This window comes from Desmodus rotundus, chromosome 11 (assembly GCF_022682495.2).
Source record: "Desmodus rotundus isolate HL8 chromosome 11, HLdesRot8A.1, whole genome shotgun sequence".
Lineage (NCBI taxonomy): Eukaryota > Metazoa > Chordata > Mammalia > Chiroptera > Phyllostomidae > Desmodus > Desmodus rotundus.
In genome coordinates this window covers 3476846-3491055 of record NC_071397.1, presented here as the reverse complement: position 1 = coordinate 3491055, position 14210 = coordinate 3476846, and the positions used below count along the sequence as shown (strand labels likewise).

General features: G+C 55.5%; 2 protein-coding genes across 5 annotated transcripts; both read right to left on the bottom strand.

Moving 5' to 3' along the window:
- Nucleotides 1–415: 415 nt before the first annotated feature.
- Nucleotides 416–2722, bottom strand: RPL10A (ribosomal protein L10a). The gene is made up of 6 exons (XM_024558011.3): nucleotides 2656–2722; nucleotides 2271–2345; nucleotides 2107–2187; nucleotides 1601–1749; nucleotides 850–1022; nucleotides 416–618 (listed from the first exon to the last, which is right to left on the bottom strand). The coding sequence occupies exons 1-6, from the start codon at nucleotides 2658–2660 to the stop codon at nucleotides 448–450; spliced, it is 654 nt and encodes a 217-aa protein (XP_024413779.1). The 5' UTR covers nucleotides 2661–2722; the 3' UTR covers nucleotides 416–447.
- Nucleotides 2723–3709: 987 nt separating this feature from the next.
- FANCE (FA complementation group E) lies at nucleotides 3710–13750 on the bottom strand. Of its 4 annotated transcripts, XM_024558091.4 has the most exons (10): nucleotides 13287–13750; nucleotides 10753–11371; nucleotides 10159–10203; nucleotides 9826–9894; nucleotides 9387–9530; nucleotides 8859–8982; nucleotides 8604–8682; nucleotides 7198–7264; nucleotides 5978–6103; nucleotides 3710–4223 (listed from the first exon to the last, which is right to left on the bottom strand). In XM_024558091.4, the coding sequence occupies exons 1-10, from the start codon at nucleotides 13532–13534 to the stop codon at nucleotides 4122–4124; spliced, it is 1623 nt and encodes a 540-aa protein (XP_024413859.3). In that variant the 5' UTR covers nucleotides 13535–13750; the 3' UTR covers nucleotides 3710–4121. The 4 variants fall into 4 exon arrangements, 3 of the variants coding, with proteins under 3 accessions (XP_024413859.3, XP_053770221.1, XP_053770222.1); XR_008425600.2 differs by lacking the exon at nucleotides 8604–8682 and having other exon boundaries at nucleotides 13287–13749; XM_053914246.2 differs by lacking the exon at nucleotides 5978–6103.
- Nucleotides 13751–14210: the final 460 nt, after the last annotated feature.

Sequence of the window (14210 nt, the reverse complement as noted above, 5' to 3'; positions counted from 1 at the left end):
GAACCCAATCTCCATTTGTAACAAACCTGTGACCCTACAGACCAAGATCCCAAGTGCTCGATTTAGAGAAAAAACAAAAAAACCAACCAAGCAACCGCACACTAAGCACCTCACACACAAGGCATACATTCAGCAAGCTGCGGAGAGCTGCGTCAATATCCTCAGCGTGAAGCTTCCCCACTCCTGAGCACCGGGAATGCATTACAGGCTGGAGTTCCGCCCTGAAGGGCACTAGAAAAGCTTCAGTCCTGGTCAGCGACTGCACTCAGATGCTGTGGACATCTGAGATCAGAGCAAGACCGTGGTTTTGAGGACAGTAAGCATCCCTTCTGGTGTACAGTACGGGCAAAACGGTTCCCCAGCACTGTGCTGTGGCACACAGCGTCAGCTCCCCCAGTCACAGGCAGACACGGCCAACAGTAGCAGTAGAGTTTATTAAGCTGTGCCTCAGTACAGGCGCTGGGGCTTGCCCATGGTGCTCTTGATGTACAACGCCCGGACGTTCTGCCAGTTCTTTTTGAGCAGTGACACCAGGAAATTGACAGCCAAGTGGATGTTGTACACAAGCTCATCATCCGTCATCTTCACGTGGCCAACAGCCACTGCCAGACACAGCACCTGTGGGGAGAGGACGGTCACAGGCTGGCGGCTAGAAGAGGAGAACACGGAAGACTGGAAACACACACTAGGCAGACGGCCCATGCTCTGGCCCCAGGCCAGGACGACGGGGCCCATCTTAAGCACCAGAGCAATGCAAACCCGGGCTCCTATGTAGAGGAGGAGGGCAAGCTCCAGGACCCTCCACCCGTTACCATGGCCGAACCTTCGCCTCCAGCCAGACCGCCTCACCTTCTTCATCTGGAACTTAATTGTGGATTTGACTTCATCGACTTTGGCCACCATGTTCTCGTTGTGGGTCAACAAGGAAGGGAACTTGCCAGCCTTATTCAGGCCCGGGCCCAGGATTCGTGGGATCTGCTTGATCAGAGACTCTGAGGCCAAAAAGGCATCGTACTTCTTGGCTGGTAAAGGGAGTAATGCATCGCACGCTTAGGGCCCCAAAAGGCCGACCTCCCAACAGGGCTCTGGGAACCAGCCACAGAAGTGGCCCCGAACCAGCATCTCCCCCTCGCTCCCACGTAGCCATCTCCACCCTGTGGACGGTCACTGGTGCAACATTTAGAAAACCTACCACCAGAAGCCCGGCTGACCCACTCCCCACGCTGCAACGGGGAACGCACACTCTGGCCAACCCTGCCTTCCTCCTTTCCCACCCTATGACCACTGGGGTACCCATTTCCTCCCTGAAAAACGTTTACAGCACAGATTCCAAAGAAATTAACCTGGAGCTTAAAGTGGAAACTGCAATCCAGAAACCAGCACGTGACTAAGTCAACAGACCTCACCTGTTTAGAAAGAACCCCCACCCACCCAGCTTCCCTCCCTTACAGCAAACTTCAATTCTCAAAACAAATACAAAGAGCGCTCTCCTCACTCAAGTTTACCAACCCCAGCAGCTCCTTTCCGTCACAACCCACCCTCCGTATTCGAACGTCCGTGTGGCAGAAGTACCACGTTCCCACCGCACCCCCACACTCACCCAGCTTCTTGACCAGCTTCTTGTTCTTGTTGAGTTTCTTCAGCGCCTCGATGTCCATGTGGGGGATGTCCACGGCCTTGGCCTCATCACAGTGCTGCTGGTCCCCCAGAACACACACGGAGAACTTGGGACGGGGAGTGGACTTAAGCCTGCGGTTGCGGGGACAGGACAGGTCACGCTCAGCCCTGGGTCGCGCGGCAGGTGAACGGGTCTGGGACCGCAGCAGCCACTGAGTCTTACCCAGAGCGTCCACGTTCACCGACAACTAGCCTGGCTTCTCAAACTAGCCGGCGGGCTCGGCTAAGGCCTCCCCACGCCTCCCCTCTTGTTTTAAGACCCAGGGTGGGGGTCCGTCCAGCCGCGCCTGCCCGGAGCAGGGGGTCTGAACTACCCGGGCACTTCAGTGCCGCGCGTGCCTTGTCCCCCCCTCGGACTCAACAGCAGCCTCGAGGCAAGAGCCCGACACCGGGGCACTGAATGCTGGGTGGGGTCAGAACGGTGCCAACCTGACGGTGCCCGAGAAGCGTTTGTCCTTCTGCGGGTCATAGTTCTTCAAGCTGATCTGCAACTCCACCGTCTCCAAAAACCTTAGAGAAAGGAACCAGTTAGCCGGCGGCCCGCGCCACCCCAAGCCCCCCGGGACTGCCCTCCCGCGGAGGCCCGCGCTTACTTCCGGCGCTTGCGCTGGTTCCCGTGCAGGACTTCCCGCACCGCCTCGTAGAGGGTGTCGCGGGAGACTTTGCTGCTGCGAGACACAATCAAGACCCGCGTTCAGGGCCCGGGTGCCGCGGACCAGCACCCTCGACGTGGTGAGGCGCCCCAGACTCAGCGAGTGGGTGTTTGCAGACACCAGGTTAGGAGATTTGGGTCCGAGAACCAGATGCAGGCCCCGGGAAAGAGGGACGCCACTGGGTGCTGCGGGCGCACGACCGGCAAGAAATGCCCCGCAGCGATGCAAGGGCAAGGACCCCCCAATCCCATCCGTAGGGTCTCCTTCCCCATGGAGGTGCCTGGAGGCGTGGATGAGTACGGATAGCACCCTAAATATCACTCACCTCATGACTCCTCACGCCGCAAATACAGGAAAAGAGAGACTAACTCAATTCGCGCATGCGCTCAAATAGGGATCTTGTTCTCGCGAGAGATGCCTGGTGGCTCCCCTCCCGAGTGCGCTCGGTCACTTCATTCCCGTCTGCGGCCGCTGGAGGGCGCTGCCGCGCGTGGCACTGTTAGATTAGCGCCGGGACCACCTGAGACGCTGCGGTCCTGGATGCCCGCGGCACCTTGAGACTCTATCCTCGTTTGCGGCCGCAGCTGCCAGGCCCATAAGGAAGAGAGGCTAGGTCGGGGGCTTGAGCTTCCGAAGTCACATGTATTAGGCCGCGAGAGGGTGCAATTCCTGCATGTTTGTCTTTAGACTTCCCCTGCCCACTTCCTCCTGCCGTCCCCGCACATCTCCTGGCCTTTCTCCCCCTCATCTTGCTCTATCTAATGTGGGGCTCCCGGCTTCCGAGGGAGTTGTGAGAAGGGACATGTCAATAAAAGTTGTGTTCTTGGCCCCTCAAAGCCTGCAATGAGGAAGAGCTGGAAAAGTACTTTAAAGAACTTTCACCGGGCAGTTGCTTCAGTAACATCTGCCTGTAAGTGTTTACTATGACCAGGTGTCCAGCCAGGGGCTATGGAAGATGTAAAGCAGGTGCACACCCACCATATTGCACACCCTGCCTCTCCAAGTTCCACAGGCCACATCCTCTTCTCTGCCCAGTGACCCCAGGGCCCCTCTATGCGTACTCAAATGTCTTCTGCCCAAAAGCCTTCCCCAGCTCTGGAAGGTGTCACTCCCACCTTCAAGCCCGCCCCCCCGCCCCCAGGTTGCTGCCCAGCTCACCTACTCACCAGATGCCTAATAGGGTTGGGTGGTGCTATCACACATCATCGGGCTCACAGAATGTGAACGAATAAACTTCAGAACTCTACCACCTTCCCCTACAGTTCACTGGGAAGAAATGCCCCTTGTCACTGGGCAGGGTGGAGTGGTGGCAGGGGTGCTGGTGAGTTGACTTTCGACAAATCCCCAGTTAGTAGGAATGCAGGGACTGCTTCTAGTAAGACATTGTGGAATTTCTCGCTTTTTATTAAACAGCACTGATAAATCATCATTCCAGTCTTGGCAGTGCAAAGGTCCCACTGTGCTGAGCGCGCAGGCCCCCAGAGAATCGTAGATGGCTCTGGGTCCGCCGTGACCCTACTGGGGCTCGCAGGCTGGTTTCTGAGGTAGAAAGGACAAGGAGTGAGCCCCGGTCGGCAGCGCTCGGAAATCCAGCCCCCTGCGCCTGGCACCCTGCTGCTGCTTGGGAGGTCCAGATGGCCTCTCTGCCGCCTGGAACAGCAGGCAGCAGATGCCTGGGACGGCCAGGCTCAGCCTTTGCCCCCAGGCAAGGGGTCGGGAGAGGGGCTGAGGGCGGAAGTATCCTTCAGGAAGCTGGTGAGAGCTCTAGGAGAGCGGTCCCCTGGTGGAAGGTCAGGGGCCCAGACGTCTCAGCGCGGCCTGCAGGGACTTCCTCAGGAAAGTGGTGTTGAGCCACAGGGGCGCGGCCAGGCCCAGCCTCTGGGCCTCAGTGATCTAGGGAGAAGGAAGAACCAGGTCAAGACAGCCTCTCCCCTCCCACCCGACCCTGGGCTCCACTCAGAAAGGGGAGGAATCTAGGACTTAAGGACGATGGAGGGAAGCAATGACTCCCAGAGCAATCGAACCTCATCATTTCACCATGGTGAAGCAAAGTCTTTGGGCTCTGGTGGACCTGGGGACTAACTGCACAACTTACTAAGTCAGCCACAGGAGTAACCACTGACAACCGAGGGCTTACTACGAGGCAGCACATTACGTGCGTTTGTTCGCAACATCCTCATGACCCTCCTAGTTACGGATGAGGAAACTGTGTTCAGAGACAGTCACTGCGACTGCCACCTTCCTTCTGGGCCACACTTCTCCTTCCCTAACCTGTTGCTACAACCTCCTGATGGGTCTCAACCCTGTATCTTCACTCTCTCATCCCTGCTCCTTAAAGACGCCAGAGGTTTCTTACGAAACGCAAGCCTGACCACGTCACTCTGGCCAGTGGCCCTGGGATGACTCCTGAGGCCTCGTATTGGAGGTCCTCCTTCCAGGATCCATCCCGAAGGGTCCAGGAGCCTCCTGATAGGCGTTCACAAGACGTGTGCTCACGTATTCACTTTCTTTCTGGGAGGAGCTATAGCTTTTAGCAAACCATCAAATGGGTCTGTGTCTCTCAAGAAAAAGGTAAAGAGCCCACAGCCCGGAATACCTGGCCTTCATGATAAAGTCCAGCCCTGGCTGGTGTGGATCAGTGGATTGAGCACCAGCCTGCGAACCTAAGGGTCGCTGGTTCGATTCCCAGTGAGGGCACATGCCTGGGTTGCAGGCCAGGTCCCCGGTACAGGGCACACATGAGGCAACCAAACATTGATGTTTCTCTCCCTCTCTTTCTACCTCCCTTCCCTTCTCTCTAAAAATAAATAAATAAAATCTTAAAAAAAAAAAAAGAGAGATAAAGTCCAAGCTCCTCACCATAACCCACAGGGCCCTTTGCAAGATGCTACCGTGGCTTGGCAAGGTGGCCTTGGGCAAGTTACTTTAACCATTCAGAGTCTCAATTTCTTTTTCTGTAAAATGGAGCTAATCATAGTATCCTCTCACAGTGCTAACGCGTGTAATAAACTAGTGAGTGCACAGATGTAAAGGACTTAGAGCAGTGCCTGAGATGTAGCAGGAGCTATGCAAGCATTAGCTCGTGGTGTTTTAGCCACCCTCATCCCCGACCATCCTCAGCTCTCCTGGTTGCAGGCCCCAGCTACAATGAGCTACCTGCAGACCCTTTGGACACTCCCTGCTTACAGGTCGCTTTGCCCTGAACGCCCTTTCCTCCATCCTGACCCTTAACTATCACCTTTTAAAAGTCAGGAATCCCATCTCAATTCACAACCACAAACAAGGTTTAGTTGCCCCCTCTTCCTGTCACCAAGAGCCCTGTGCACACCTGTCACCTGGCTCCTACCAGAGATTACAGTGATTTGTTTATCATCTCACCCCCTTCTCACTAACCCAGTGTTAGGGGAGAGGGTCAGGTCAAGGGTAGCGACCGTGATATGGTCACTGTTGATTCCCCATATGGCATCTGGCCCACAGTGATGTTGGCTGGATGAGTGAAATCTTAAGTAGTCTCATCCCCTAGTCCTGGGCTTGAGCTTGTGGTTTCCTTGGCTAACATTCAAAGCTTTCTCCCTGGCAAACACAGGTACACCCTCATGCAGGCGCCGAGCGGCAGGAGCAGCCCTCGTGGGCCTGTCAACACTCACATTGGCCTGATACTTGGTCATCACTGTCAGCATGAGCTTGGCATAGGCCATGGACGTGGTGGCTGCCAGCCCCTCCTTACAGAGCCTCTCCATCAACACACTGAACTTCTCGGGGGTCGTCTCCACCTGCACACATTGGGATTTAAGACAGCAGCACGAGAAAAGGCCTTGCATTTAATTCCCAGTTCCACCACTTCTTAACTAGGTGACCCTGTGCAGATCACTTAACCAAGCTAAGCCTCAGTCTCCACATCTATAAAATGGGGCTCATGCACTCTAACTCTGAAGGCTGTGGAAAAGATTAAACGAGATAACGCACATACAGCTGGCACACAGGTCTCAGAAGCTCATGGCAACCTTTGCAAAGGCTCCGACTGGAAGCAAGGGAGGCCGGGGGTCCCAGCCTGGCTTAGAGGCTGCAGATCGCAGGAGTAGTACTGCCGGCGTAACAACAGCTCTTCACAATAATACTGCAGTAAACATCATTATGCACCAGGCACACTCGCGCACTGTACACCAACTACCCCATTTGAACCTCGCCACAGCCTTCCGTGGTGGGTGCTGCCACCACTCCCTTTAGCACGTGGGGAAGCTGAGGCATAAAGAGGTTATAAACAAATGCGGCAGGAGTTTAGGTACTGATATGGAAAAACTGTCAAAACATACTGTGAAGTGAACAAAGCAAAACACAGAGCACCGTGCTGGCTGTCACCACCTACGTAAAAAGCGAGGGAAGAGTGCGTTTATACCTGTGTCCTAGATACGGGCGTCTCTGGGAGGGACCCCCTGACACTAGTAACACTGACTCAGCTTGGGGAGGGCAATCCGATGGCTGGGGAATATCACTATTATCTTTTTGAGCTTCCAGGATTGTGAACATATGAATGTATGACCCACTCAGAAATAAAACCAAATGCACACACACACATCAGAAAGTCCCTCCCCAGGGCCGCAGAGGCTGTAAAAGGCATTGCTGGGATTCACCAGGCAGGCAGCTCTCTGCTACCAGCCTTTAAGCCCAGGGCTCTCCCACAGCCACAGCCCCTCCCCCGCCCCAGATGTAGGGCAGCAGTCCTGCCTGCCCCTGCGTCACCCAGGCCCCCCCTCACTCCGCCCCCTGCCCGCCCGCCCACAGCCCCAGCCCCGCAGCCCCGCAGCCCCGCAGCCCCGCAGCCCCGCAGCGCTTCTTTGTGCGCTCTTCCCCAAGGCAGCCTGCTCACCTGCCGCTCCAGGAGTGACTGCAACACCGAGAAAGTCTGCTCCTTCCAGGGCAACTCCAGGATCTGTCTGTAAAGCACAGGGCCCCATGTTGGTTAAGGCTGGCCTCCCAACCAATCCTGGGTATCTACCGCTCCTACCCCAAGGCAGGGCAAGGCCCTGGGGACAGCTAAGCTCCCCAGCACCAGAGGAAGGAGTCACACCCCCCAACTCCACTGGCTGCCCAGTAGCCACTGTTGAGAGCCCATACTCTGTGCTGGGAAGGCCACAACCCAAGACCCCGGGAGATGACAATGGATTTAGCAGTGGGGTGTATGAAGGTCCCCTGAGAAATAACCAGGAGCCAAGAACACGTCCTGAGTACAAAAGCTGAGGGTGACCCAGGGAACCTAACGGTGGGCGAGATGGCACACACGAGGCCTCCTGGAGCAGGCGAGCCTTCCCCTTGGGGCCCCACCCGCGGTGGGTCCCCTCCAGCTGTGCTTCCTGTGCTACCATGGTCCTCAGCTCATCTGGAAAGGCAGCATGGCACACAGTGTGGCTTCCTGGGCTGCCAGACTTGGGTTTTGTCCCAGCCCTTCTCCCTCGCTCACTGTGTGACCTCGGGGCACATCCCTTAACCTCTCTGAGCATCTTGAAGGCAGCGGCAGCACCTACCTCACCAGACCGCGTGAGGACTAACGGACATAATGAACCTACAGCACCGAGACGGTGCTCAGTCTGTGGAGGCTAATCTTACTTTTCAGACTGTCCCCATTCATATTACACTTAGCATGATGTATTTCACGTTGGTGTCCAATGGGGTCTTGCCTGCTCGTTAGTTCTGCATGTCTGTGTGTCAACCCCCCAATTTTAATTCCAATGTAATAACAATTTCTTAGCATTTACTAAGTGCCAGGTACTGTGCTGAGATCTTTATATGAATTACCACATGTAATATCTAGAGAAATCCTACACAGTGAGTATTATCCCCATTTCTCAAATGAAGCAGCTCTGAGAGCTTCTTAGTAGAATAACCTGTTTGAATCACACATCGAAAAAAAAAAAAGCAAAGCTGACATTTAAAACCATGTCCTGTGTGACTCCAGAGCCAGCGCTCCTAACCACAGTGTCAACTGCCAACTACGCTGTGAACTCCTCCAGAGCCGGGACCACCAGCCTCTTTCCTGCATTCCACGAGGCACCTGGCAGGAAGACCAAAATCCCGGCTTGGGCAGGGGCTCAGAGCAGCAACTTGCACGGGCCCAGGTGGGAAGGCACCGGTCAGGTTCAGACAACAGCAGGAGGGGCACCGCCAATCTTTCGGGCACAGGGGCTGGTGCCCAGTGGCTCCAGCTCCACAATGCCAGGAATAGACGTGGTCAGGGGGAGAAGGTGGGAGTGGGGGTATGGAGGCCTGTACACTCACCCGAGGATTAGAACCTGCCTGTCTGGCTCCAGGGCCTTGTCCTTCATAAGGCAACACAATAGCTCTGTTTGAGCCGGACCTGGGTAGGGGACAGCAGAAGGGGAAAGTCTGGACAAAGTGGCAGGAGAGGATGGGACTGCAGGGAACAGAATGCTCAGTTCATTACAGGGCACCATCAGGGAAGTAACAGGTTTTACTCGTTGGATGCCCAGCTCCTGCCAGGGTCACGCTGGGATGAAGGCTGTTTCTAGTTACCTGCTTCTGGGGACCGGAGAACGGGGCCTAGCAGGGCTCTGCAGACGGCATGGGTATACTTGGCACAGAAGGAAGTCAGGGAAGTTGTGAGCAGGCGGGAGGCTGAGGAAGTCAGGGAGAGGATCTACAGTCAATGGAGAGGAAAATACTATTAAATCCATTTCTTCTTGCCTTCCATAAATGTTTAGCAGACACACATTTCAGATGGTGATATATGTTACAGAGGAAAAAAAGTTCTTTTATCTAGAACTCACATGGACCCACCCACTGGAAAAGACACATAGCTCCCTTCCCCAGGTCCCAAATCCCTGAGCCTAAATCCTTGTGGAATGGTTTGAAGCTCAGGGAGGAATTACACGCCATGTGGGTAGAGGGCCCAGGGGCCCATGCCCTTCCCTTGCCCCAGGCTGCCTGGACAGGCCGGATGCCTGCAAAGCTGGAACACCCTCTCCCAAACATCCCCCTGCTGAGGGCTCAGACTCTCTCCCTGCCTGGGCCTGGCAGTCTGAGCGCACCCCAGTGACCTACCCGTCCCAGGAAGAGGTTCCTGGCCAGCACGGTAGCATTGCTGAGGCTAAGATCTGGTGAAAGCGACAACAGCCAGGTGCACAGCTGCAGAAGGCCTGTGTCCGAGAGCTGGGGGAGCTGCAGCTGGGCGCACAGCAGGTCCACCTGCCGAGTGGGGCGGGAGGACAGAGGGACATTCCATGTGCCTCTGCTAGGCTGTCTCAAGCCAACTGGGCAGCAAAGGGCTAGGGCAAGGACACCCAGGGGAAGGTAAGGCTGGGAGAGCTGCCCCACGGGGTGGAGTCAAGGGCTAAAAAACCACTCAGGGTGACCCCTGCTTGAGAGACCAAAAAAAAAAGCCCCTACCAAAATGCCACATGAGACTGGGAGACCCGAAGTTAAATGGAAGGGCTGGGAGAGGGGATGTAACCTCAGGTCCACGCAACCTTTCTGGACTCACCTGGCTGGGACTGCATTCATGGAGAAGCCGCAGTTCAACTGGGGGGCCGCTCTCCAGTCCCTCCAACCCCTGGGAAGGCAAACCCCACGTCAGGGCTGGCAGAGTGCTTGATGACACGTCACTGAGGCCACCCCTTCGACTGGCGTGGGTGGCTGAGGACTCGGGAAGGTGCTACCAGATGGCATATCTGTCCTCGGGCCCGGAAACAGCCTGCAGTGACTGTCCTCGGGTCTTCAGTCCAGACCCCCTGTGCCTCACTGCACCGGCTCCTCCCTGAGCACGGCTGGGCTCCAGGACGGCGAAGGGCTATGGTGAGCAGGGGAGGCCACTCACCTCCCCGAAAGTCTTGAGCACCTTCTGCAGCCTGGGAACCTGGTCCTGTAGAGGAGAGTCAGTCACCGCCAAGTCCCTACCCAACGGCATGGCCTCAAGCCCAGCCTCAGCTCCCTCTCCTGAGAAGATCCCAAATTGGAAGGAGCTAGTAGGCAAAGGTGACTCAAGAGTGCCAAGAACATAAAGCCTAAACCTTGAAAAGAGCTTAAGAACTCGAAGTAGACACGGGCTGTGCAAATCCAGCTGTCCAGACTTGTCTTCTCTGCATCCACCCCAACGGGGGTAGACCCCGGCCTTGGGCTGGGTGCTGACATCATTCCCCCCACTCCACAGGATGGCAAGGCAGGGTGGCTCTGGAGCCACTCCTCTTGACTGATACCCTTTAACCTCAAGTTATAGATCATTAGGTCAAGGGTTTCCCACCTCCCTTAACCCCCTTCCCCAGAATCTGTAGAGCGGACTACACGCCCTTAATCCCACCCTCCGGCCCCTTGCTCCACAGACAAATTGAGAAAGTGTCCCAGCTGGCTTTGGCCCTGGACAAACCCCTACTCCTGAAGGATCACTCTAAACCCAGCCTCCTCACCCTTGTACCTGGATAGCTTTCGGCAACTCCAAACTCTCGGCCGGTCCCTTCGCATCCTCCAGACTCTGACGGGCCTCAGTGGGCTCGGCCACCACAACAGGCTGGTTCTTAACGGGTGATGTGCCTCCTCCACCTGCCAGCGTTTCCAAAGGCTCACGTCCAGCTCTCTCCTCCTCATAACCTTCCTCTCCTTCCCTTTCCAAACACCGGAACCTTTTGGGGGCCCTCTCCCTCTCAGGACTGGCAGGCTCTTCTTCTGGCTCCTTTCTACGTTTCCTAGGCCGCTCGGAGTCCTTGTCCTCCTCTTTCTCCTCTTCAGCGTCTGCAGGCTGGGCCAACTTCAACCTCCTGCCCCCCGGGCCCAGCCGCCTACACAGGTCTCGGAGCTGCGTCTGGCAGCTTTTAGACAGTGGGGACGCTTCCTCAACGGAGATCCCAACACCCAGGTCCCTTTGCAGCAATTTCCCCAGGGCCTGGAGCCAGGCATCAGGGTCGGGGCTTGGGTCCTGCTGGGCGATCTGCAGCAGGGGGAGCAGTCTGTTTTCAGGGAGCGATGGCCTAACTGCCATCAACAGGGACATCAGGTTCCGCTGGCCTAACACGGGCAATCGCAGCAGCAGCGGTTTCCTGAGTATCAGAGGGAGACAAGCAGGTAAGGGTCTCGCTGAAAGGAACACAGGGCAGATGGGGCAGAGCTAGAGTCTAGATGGGAACAGGCAGATGGGGGGCTGGGAGGTACCTGTGAGCCAGAGTGGATGGAGGGGGGAGAGCACAAGCCATCCACCGAGTGTTCGCTGAGCATCTACTATTCTACGCTGGGCCCTGCTCTTTGGCACTTCCTATTTCAGCTCAAAAATTCGTGCTTGTTTTACATAAAAAAGAAAGAAAGTCCTTGCCCAAAACTTTATGTAAAAATACTCCAAGATGCTGTGCAGTACTGTCTGTGGCCCTGGGCCCCACTTGGCATTCCCTGGGAAGTCACAGTGACGTCTGCCCAGCCCTGATGTTCCGCGCACCAGAATGAGTCCCGGGAGGCAGACGGTGTGTCTCCTTCCTGTGTCCCAGTACCCAGCACAGCACCAGCCCCTAGCAGGCACTTGGTGCACAGTCACTGAATGGATTAACTCTGAGAGTACGTGTCCAGATGCAAGCAAGGGCTGCTCAGGACACAGCAGTGTCGCCGTCTGTAACAGTGTGAAGGCACAAATCCAGATGCTAGGTGACCTGAGGTTTGTCGGGGTGGCAAGTCCTGCCTGCGTCTAGCCCACCACCCCTCAGGCCTCTGCTCCTCCCTCCTCACAGCTCTGAAGGGCTGTTCCACATCACACACGCGGGCTCTCTGGATGTGGATGAGAGCAAAAAGAGCAACTTTCTTTGTGGAAAACGCACACTAAGTGAGAGAGAAAACTGGAGTATAAGTTTAAAAACATGGTCAATTTGTGGTGAAGGATATTTGGGAGTAGAGAGGTAAGGAAGACCCTATTTAAAAGGCTTTTAGCCTTTTTTTTTTGTACATGGACCCCCCCTTATCAGAATAAATGTTAAATGTATAAAATAAAACATGATTACAAAAGACACCAATGATACTTAAGTACAGTTCTATCCAGGGGCCTTAGGTTAAGTCCCCCCTCCCCTTACTCTGTCCAGAAAAAGCCAGACAGCTGGGAAGCATTTCTATAGCCTCCAATTTGGGGGTTTTGAAAGTTCTCCTGATCCATCTCTTGAAATAAATCTAAAGAGGACTATGTGAAGAAAATATAAGAACTTCTGTTTCAACTTACCTAAAACACAAGAAATTAAGTATTACCAATATTTAATACGTGGACTGGCCCTGGCCTAATTCTGAGGCAGGGGTTTCCAAGAGTGGAAGGCCAGCTCTTAACACCCCTAGAGGCTGCAGGTGGCACTCCGTTTTTTAACTTTCTGTGTATTTTACTTAACATAACAGTTAAATGCATTTGAGTACAGTATTAACTTTTTAAGAAAACGGAACCTTCACGAAACGGACACATGGCTTATAAGGTCACCTGAAAAGAAGTGAATACCAATAACGGAATCACAACCAAATAAGAAAATGGCAGGGCTGACAGCTCAGCACCTACTAGGAATTGTCAGCCACATAAAGAGGCAAGAAAAAAAAAGCTCAAATTCACCCAAGACTAGAAATGATCAAGAACACCAACCTTAAGGAAAGTGAAGTTGCCGCAAAATGTTTGTTATGCTTTGAAAAATTAAATAATATAAAGCCACCACAACCAGATATTTGTCATTTACCTCATTTTAAATTTCAACTTTTGTATACGATATGGTGTACGTATTTTTACACATGTGTACACTTTGTACTTTAAGTATGCCTATATTGAAGGTACGAGTTCAATTTTTCAGAGATGGAATGTACAATCAAGATCGATTTGAGCCCATGACTTATAATTATTCATTTACACCCAGCCAAAGGGAGGAGGCGCCAGCCCCTGCCCCACCCGACAGTGGACGGTGAAATGCGGCGCCGGGCGCTCCGCCAGCGGCCGAGCGGACCACTTACAACTGCAGCCGACAGTCCGGGCCCTCCGTGACCGCCTCCTCCCGGCACAGCGCCTCCAGGACGCGGCCCCAGGCGAAGGGCTCCCCGCCGCGGCTGCCCAGAGCCCGCAGAACCCCCAGGCCGCGCCGCGCCCCGTCCGGCCCCGCTTGCAGCGCCTGCAGCAGGAGGCGGGCGGGGGCCTCCAGCTGAGCCCAGGGCGCCTGGTCCGAGCTCTCAGCCTGAGCGGGCGCCGTGTCCCGGGATGCCATGCCTGGGACCCGCGTCGCCTCCCCTCCCGCCCGCCCGCTCCGGTTCTGTTTCGGGCCTCAGCTCCGAGGCCTGGAGAAAGTGAGGACTCCAGTGGTCGCCCGGACGCCGCGGCGTGGACCTTCCCGCGCCCGCCACATTCCCGCCTCTGCGCTCAAAACGCGACCGCGGCAGCCCTCGAGCTGCGCGCGGTAAGAACGAGAAGGAAGCGAGCGGCGCGCCTGGGCGGTGGCGCCGGGGCAGACCGGAAGGGGCGGGGCCTCGAGAGCGTGAAGGGAACTAGGAAGGCAGCGGAGAGCGAATCCCGGGACGAGCTGGGCCACAGCGGAGGGGGTCAGTTTGTGGGTGGGGTCGCACCAGAGAGAGGCAGGCGCGGCGGGGCTTGATGGAGCGGCGGATCCTCCGCCGCGGTCCTTAACCGTCCTCCCCTGAGAACGGGGGCGCACAAAGGACGTCAGGGGTCCCGTGGTACCTCCATTGACGCCCATGGTGCTTGTAGATCTTGAGCTTTGAGATAGGCTTTGATCACAATTCACCAGCCCACCATAACGTCACCTGTTTCGCAGGCCATCGGCTGCCGTCATTTGGGTTTTAGTCTTCTCCAGAAATATTTGCTGTACGAATATCCCTGATAGTGGGGTCGCAGTAAGAGCTAACGCCCTCTATACAGCCAAAGGT

Bases quoted from the DNA above. Each gene is read 5' to 3' on its own strand.
- RPL10A (XM_024558011.3), bottom strand. The intron at 1,023-1,600 runs GTGAGTGTGGGG...TCCCTTTACCAG, and splicing joins GAAGCTGGTCAAGAAGCTGG to CCAAGAAGTACGATGCCTTT. The intron at 619-849 runs GTGAGGCGGTCT...CTCTCCCCACAG, and splicing joins TTAAGTTCCAGATGAAGAAG to GTGCTGTGTCTGGCAGTGGC.
- FANCE (XM_024558091.4), bottom strand. From the start codon at position 13,534: ATGGCATCCCGGGACACGGCGCCCGCTCAGGCTGAGAGCTCGGACCAG. The intron at 9,895-10,158 runs GTGAGTGGCCTC...TTGCCTTCCCAG, and splicing joins TGCTCAAGACTTTCGGGGAG to GGGTTGGAGGGACTGGAGAG. The intron at 8,683-8,858 runs GTAACTAGAAAC...TCCCCTACCCAG, and splicing joins TCTCCGGTCCCCAGAAGCAG to GTCCGGCTCAAACAGAGCTA.